A 7445-nucleotide genomic window follows, 5' to 3' on the forward strand; every position below is an offset into this window, starting at 1 on the left:
GGACTCCGGGGGGGCCCAGCACCTTAGCCATTACGCTAACTGCTGGTCCCATGTCTGCACTTTCAAAGTAAGCATTATAGGGGCCAGCAGGTGGTATGGTGGTTGGGGTGCTGGACTCCCACATGGCTGACCATGGTTCTAGTCCCAGACCTGGCAGATGGCTTTCTCTCCTCTCTGACTCTCTGTCCCTCTCTGATCCAATTAAAATTTTTAAAAAAGTTAAATAAAATAATTCTTAAAAAATAAAATAAAAAAGCATTATAGCATAACTGACAGTGGTTCGCAGAAGCCAAAACCTGGCCAGTAAGCATGCAAAGAAACACTGATGGACCAGCAAGTGATGTGGTGGTTAAGGCACGGGACTTCCACATGGTCACATGGTCAACTATGGTTTGAGTCCCAGGCCTGCTGGCTTGAAAATCTCGTCAGGCACGTGTGCAAGCATTCCCAAATTCCTGGGAGGACAGTGAAGAGTGTGGCCACCCCCCAGAGTGGTGATTTCCCCCTCACCGTTTCTGTCTCTCTGGTGAATGCATGCACTCTATAGCAAAAACCTAGAAAAGAGAACAGAACAGAAACATCAAACCACAATGGCCATCACAGGCCCTATTGAGGTGGGGCACGTTGGCCGGTGCTGCCACGTGGCAGGCTGAGGCCACATGGAGTCTGTGTTCAACTCCCAGCCCACCCTAGATGCAGCAGCATGTGCCTGGAGTCCCAGTGATTTGGGAGGCTGAGGTGGAGGATGAAGGACTCTGACTTAAATAGAGAGAGAGAGACTGAACCATTATCTCATTTTAGCTACCACCCCGAGAGGGCTCCCTCAGGCTGGTGGACATGCTAGCTGTCACCAGCCTGGACCCCGCAGCACAGCTATGAGGGTGGTGCTGGGGCACGGGGTGTGAGGGGGAAGGCAGAGCCGAGGCCATAAGACCAGGCAGGAGCAACATACAACGCGCACCTGCAGCAGCTGGGCCTGCAGGGACACCACTGCTGCGGGGAGGGGGTTCGCTCACCTGTGAGGGTGTCAAGGCTATGCTGGTCTAAACAAGGAAAATGAGGCCCAGAGAGTGGAGACCGGTTAGGCCAAGAGCGGCCACGTCTGCCAGGTGGCAGAGAGAGCACCAGCTAGCAGTCTTCACTGTGACCTCGCTGTCCCACCTGGAGAGTGGGGAAGATGACGCTCCTGCCTCCTGGTTAGAGCATGCCGGGCACCGCCACACAGCATGCAGAACACACCAGCTGAGGCTACCACCCAGGAGAGCGCCAGACGACGAGGGCTGGCTGAGGGAGGGACTGAGTGGCGGCTGCATGCAGACACCGACTGCAGAAGGTTGAAGGCGGCACCCTGGCCAGATTTTAATAAAGGAAAAGGACAGAGTAGGATGCCTGCCACAGGTGGGGGATGGAGGACCTGCTGGTGCCCCCAAAGCACAGGGAGGTGAGTCCTCTGCAGTTGATCCCAGCACTAGGGAGGTTGCACCCAAGAAGCTCCCAGAGCCCTCAGACAACATGAAGGCCTGGCCTGGCTCTTATGTGAGCAAAGCAGGTGCAAAATGAAGCACGAGCCGAGTCCGGGAGCTGAACCCGACTGCACACAGACATCAAGGGGACTGGATTCCCATATGGCTGACCATGGGTCAGGTCCTGAATCCACTGGACACGTGTGTGGTACATGGCCAAAGTCCCTGGAGAATGGAGGAGGGACTGTGATAGTGCCATCCCCCTGGGGGTGATTTCTTTTTTTCTTTTTTTTTTTGAGAGGTTTTTGCAGTAGGGTGCGTGCGCTCGCCAGAGACAGACAGAGAGACAGAAAGCAAGAAATCACCCCCAGGGGGGATGGCCACACCGCAATCCCTTCTCCTCCATTCTCCTCTCGGGATCTTGGGCATGCACATACACGTGGCTGGCATGATTTTTAAGCTACCGGGTCCGGGACGCAAACCACGGTCAACTACATGGGAGTCCAGCAACATAGCCATTAAGCTAACTGCTGGTCCCGTCCCTGGGGGTGATTTCTCACTTTGCCTCTCACTGTCCAGAGAGCACATACGCCCTATGGCAAAAACCTTAAAAAAAAAAAAAAAAAGTTACCCGTGATTATGTGTTATAAGACAAGAGTCTTTTCTCAGCAAAACAATGGACAGACCTACAGAGCAGCTTCGACATGAGCTGAGTCAAGACAGCAGGAGCCGCAGCCCATGGTAGGGCGGAGCCACGGCGGGCCACACTGGAGCACCCAGCAGAGCAGGCAACTTCACAGTGCAGTGAAGCCCTCGTGGGGGAGCCGTGCCGACTTGCCTTGAGAAGTGCGAACCAGCCCATCCTTCACACGGCACGAGTGTGGAAGTGCCACGACACCTCTGGGGTCACAGAACCTGCTTTTCTGCAATGCAGAGGGCAGCACTGAACTCTTATCACTTTTTTTTTGGGGGGGGGAGATTTTCGCTATAGGGCGCGTGTGCTCGCCAGACAGAGAGAGAGAGAGAGAGAGAGAGAAAGCGAGAAATCACCCCCCAGGGGGGATGGTCATGCCACAATCCCTTCTCCTCTCAGGATCTTGGGCATGCACACACACGCGCCCGGTGTGAGTTTTAAGCCACCAGGTCCGGGACGCAAACCGCGGTCGACTACATGGGAATCCAGCAACATAGCCATTACGCTAACTGCTGGTTCCCATCTATCACTTTTTTTTAAGAGAGATTTTTGCAATAAGGCCTGGGCACTCACTGGAGAGACAGACAGAAAGCAATAAATTACCCCCGGGGGAATGGCCACGCCACAATCCTTTTCTTTCCATTCTCCTCGCGGGCCTTTGGGCATACACGCACATGTGCCCAGTCCAAGTTTCAAGCCACTGGGTCTGGGGCTCAAACCGCAGTTGACTACATGGGAGTCCAGTGATGTAACTATTACGCCACCTGCTGGTCCCAGCCTGTCACTTTTTTAAAACCCACGGGAACCAGCAGTTAGCGTAATGGCTATGTCACTGGACTCCCACGTAGTCGACCGCGGTTCGCGTCCTGGACCCGGTGGCTTAAAACTCACGCCGGGCACGTGTGCGCGCGTGCCCAAGATTCCGAGAGGAGAATGGAGGAGAAGGGATTGCGGCGTGACCATCCCCTCTGGGGGGTGATTTCTCGCTTTCTGTCTCTATGTCTCTCTCTGTCTGTCTGGCGAGCGAGCGCGTGCGTCCTTTAGCAAAAACCTCTCCCCCCACCCCCCCAAAAAAAAAACCCGTCACAGATGCCCCGTTTCCCCTGGTGCCAGGGAAGGAGAGCTCCCCAGCCTATGCCTCCATGCTAGGGCCCAGATGCTGCTCCTCTGACACTCCTAAGACAAATGGCCAACACGTAACACGGTAACTGACTGACTTTTTATAATAAAGAATTATTTTATGTCATTTCATTTATTATTATTAAATTTGACCAGAGAGAGAGAAAAGAAGTGTGAAAGCAAGCTGCCAGATTTGGAACTTGAACTGTGGTTGGCCATGTGGGAATCCAGCACCCTAACCACCATGCCGCCTGCCAGCCCTGACCATAACTGACTTCTAAAAATGTGGCCAGCCCCAATCCTCCTTGACGCCAGCAGCCACCTGAGCTGGGCCTGTGGGCACTGCTGAGAGTGGCACGAGCTACCCACCCTGCCCCATGGCCCCATCGGTCCCCATCCTGCGGCAGGGTCTGGCCTGGTGCGCAGGGTGTGACTGCCCAGGAGGCGGCTAGACCGCCACACTGACCACTGGACAACATGGGCCCTGACGCCAGTGCCCACCGGCCACCACCACCTCGGACACCTTGAGTACTTGTCTAAGAAGAATCCAGGTCTGTCTCCGCCCCGTCCACCTGTGCTGAAGAGCTAGTCCCACTGAGGGGGCTGCCCAGCTGACAAGGAAGAAACCGCTCCTCCTCTGTGACAGGAGAGAACCAGTGGAACCCCACATGGACCTGGGCAAGGGCTCTCACCGAGTCTGCTGCTTCGACCCCAGGGAGGGATAGAGACCACCTCAGTGCTCACAGGGTGCTGGGCTGTGATCATGGTTCCTCCAGGCAGAGTGGGTCTTCCAGGGTCCTCTACGGAGGCAGCACGAGGAAACGCACACTGGACACCAGACACAGCCGACGCCTGTCCTGCTCAGGTGGCACATGCTCTCCCGGGCCCAAGGGCCCTGAGCACAGGCCTGGGCCTCCATTCGGCCCAGCTGCTAAGCCTCAAAGCACGCCTGGCATCCTTGGAAACGGGCTGCTCCATGACAGCTGTGCCAGCCGCGTGCCTGGGGCCAGGCCCCACAATCTCCTGGACACCAGGGTCCTCCGGCTCTGCAGAGGGAATAGGCAGCATTCGACGTGGGGCTTTGGACAATTTTAAAGCGCAAAAGACTCTTAAGACTCCTTCGGGACCCTCTGCCTCACATCCTAGGTGGGGAGGGCCCAGGAGGAAGGGTGTTGGCCAGCAGTCAGTGACAGGGAGGGCCACTTGGCCATGGCCTCTGAATGCCTATAGTTGCTTCTCTCTGACTGCCAGAGCCTGGGGACAGGGCCACCTCCAGTGCCTCAAGGATTCACAGGGCCCATCTTCCGTCCAAACCCAGGTTCTTTACGCCAACAAGAGGCCACCACCAGCACCTGGTCTCCTGCAAGGTCCCCAGGTCTCCCCGAGCCTCCCCACTTCCAACAGCCTCTGCTCAAGACGAGGCCACTCTCAGAAGTACCAGAGCAGCAGGGGAACTGCCGCGGGCTGTCACTGACATCAGCCTTCTGCTCCAGGAGCGGACACTCAAGCAGCTTGGGCCTCACTGCAGAGGGTGCGTGCAGTGGAGCTGGAGGGGGCCCTCCACCACACCGCATCGCCCCTGCCTCCTCCTGCAGCCTGGGGACTTCCAGGAGGAGAGTGAGCGGGAGCCCAGGGGGAGAGAGGGAGGGCTGGCAAGGATGGCGTGGGAGAACATGGGCAGCCCCCGGGGAACCAAGGGGGATAAGGACAGGACAGGAGGGACTGCAGGCACAGCAGCCTGAGTGAGCTGAGGAAAAGCGGGCCGACAGGGCCGTCCACAGAGCACACGGAGCCTCGCCACATGCTGGGCACTGTGCTGCAGACACTCAACTCCATCACGTCTGCCTTACACACGGGACATCCCGCTCCAGAGCACCGCACCCTCCAGGGCACGGCAGGACACAGACTTGTGCTGGGCCCGGGCTCAGGGCCGACCTCCCGGCTCCTGCCTGGGCGCCACAGGTAGGAGCCGCCCCACACATCTGCCCCCACCAAGCTGGGGGCCACCCAAAACCCTTGGGACAGGGTCAGCAGCTGGCTGCTCAGAGTCTGCCTAATCCTCCCCCTGCCATGCCAGGGAGGAAGGGAGAGGGCACAGCAAGATTTGGGGCCAGTGTGGCCCTTACTGAGTCAGATTCAAAGTCACCAGCAAAATGGGCCAGTGGGTATCTTCCCACCTCTGACCACGCCATGTACTAGCAGGACTGTCACACCCCCGTCTGTGAGAGAGGCAGCGAGGTCGGCACCACTCACCCACCCTTAGCTCTGGGGACAGCCGCACCACCAGGGACCCGCCAGCCTCCTTCCCTCAAGGCCTCCATGGGCAGCCCAACCTGCCAGGAACTAAGCCCACCTCAGCTCAAGAAGCACACTCAGGAAGAAGCAAGGGGGTCCACCTTTCTTTGGGGGAAAAAAGGAGCCCTAAGGATGGTCTCCTTAAAAATTTTTTTTAAAGTAAGACTTAATGTTTTCAACTCTATCGGCCGAAGTTAAACAGGCTAACTCTCCCAGTTCCGCAGGGACTCGCCTTCCAGTCTGCATGTGCCACGAAGCAGAGCAAAGACTCCTTATTGTGCCAGGAACACGGGTGCCCTATAGCACAAAGCTGACTGCCAGGGACAAGTCGGGTCACAACCGTTCCTCCTCACAGCTGTGAACACAGAGGGACTGTGGAGGCAGCGGGTGGCGGGGGGTTACGACGCACTCCCTGGGGAGGGCGAGCCCCACCACGGGAGACTAGCAGCGGGCCCCATCAGTCGCATCCTTCCTCCCCAAGACGGGGATTGTGCAGGAAGAGCTATGTGTCCCCCATCCTCCAGACTTAGTGCCCCCGGGGCCTGGCTGGGAGGGCTCCCTCTGGTCCTGAGGACGCCATGGGAGGAACAGCCCCCACCTGCCGAGCTCAGGGGCTCACTGGCGCTGAGTACCTGCCCTGGCCAGGCAGAGATCTCAACACCTGCCTGGTGTGATTCATCCTCTCCTCGCCACCATCACGGGGGAGGGAGGTCAGCATCTGTCTGAGGCTGGCTGAAACACAGGGACGAGGGCTGAGAGCTCCCAGGGCAGTCTGGTAGGGAAGGAAGGGACACACGATCAGACAGAATGACAAGCAACAGGACACGACTGACCCCACTTGGCCTTTCCAAACAGACGACCCTCAGAACATCCTTTTCTGGGCAGACAGGCTGCCCACACCCCCATTTTGCAGAGAGGGAGAAGCCAAAGTATAGGGAGGGCCCCTGCCCACAGCCACATCGTCAGCAAGGGGCAGGGCCGCCCTCCAACACAGGTGTGTCCATCCCGAAAGCAACCTCTCCCTCCACACCCTCCACAGCAGGGCAGGCGATTCCAGGATCCTGGCGAGGAACCGGTATTTAAATCACCCAGAAGGAGGACTGCCCCGCCCCCAGGAGCCCTAGCTAGCCTGTTCCAAGCTCTCTCCGCAGTGGGAATGACACAGGCCCTGTGTGCAGAAGACAGACTGCCACTGGGAGAGCAGGACAGGAAGTGGCGAGGGAGCCGGTGGGAGCAACCAGAGATGAGGGCAGATGGTTGGGAGGGCAGAGGGGACACGGGGGACCCCAGTAGGGGCTGCGGGCCATGTGCAACCCAGATCCCCGACTCTCTCAAGCCCTCATGCCCTTAGCTGGCCTCAAGGCACTCAAGGAAGAAGCTGAAACCGCAGAAATCAGCTGCGCCCATAGAGGGGAAGTGATTTGTCTGAAGGTGACAGTGGATCAGCCACCGAGACCCAGGCCCTGGCTCGGACTTTATGGGACAATGGGTCCCTTATGTCCGCGGCCTCTGCTTTCGACTTCGCATCAGCTCCCCCAAGCCCATCCCACAGCTGGAGGCACCGTGGCATTGACCCCACCGGGCATCAGCTAACGCAGCCCGGCCCCTCCCGGGCCGTCGAGGCCGCATCAGCAGCGGGCTGGCAGGGCGCCCGGCCCCGCCGCGCACCCATGCTCAGCACCCCTCCCAGGCAGGGTGACCTTGGTGCTCCCCCCACCCAAGAGCGGCAGGGACGCGGGGCACAAGCGCGGCGGGGGGACGCGGAGGACGCGAGGGGCGCCGGGCGGGCCACGCTCACCTCCTTGAGCTGCTCCATCTCGCTGCGGATGGCCTCATAGTCCACCTCGAGCTCTTCGAACTGCAGCTTGAGCTGG

General features: G+C 58.5%; 1 protein-coding gene across 1 annotated transcript in view; it reads right to left on the reverse strand.

Annotated features, from left to right (window-relative positions):
- The window catches only part of BICD2 (BICD cargo adaptor 2), a 57010-nt gene that overhangs the window by 44005 nt on the left and 5560 nt on the right, over window positions 1–7445 (reverse strand). The window contains exon 2 of the mRNA XM_027765522.1: window positions 7370–7441. Coding sequence (XP_027621323.1) covers window positions 7370–7441 — 72 coding nt within the window. The remainder of the gene's footprint in view (window positions 1–7369; window positions 7442–7445) is intronic.

Source organism: Tupaia chinensis, unplaced genomic scaffold (assembly GCF_000334495.1).
Source record: "Tupaia chinensis unplaced genomic scaffold, TupChi_1.0 Scaffold138619_1, whole genome shotgun sequence".
Lineage (NCBI taxonomy): Eukaryota > Metazoa > Chordata > Mammalia > Scandentia > Tupaiidae > Tupaia > Tupaia belangeri.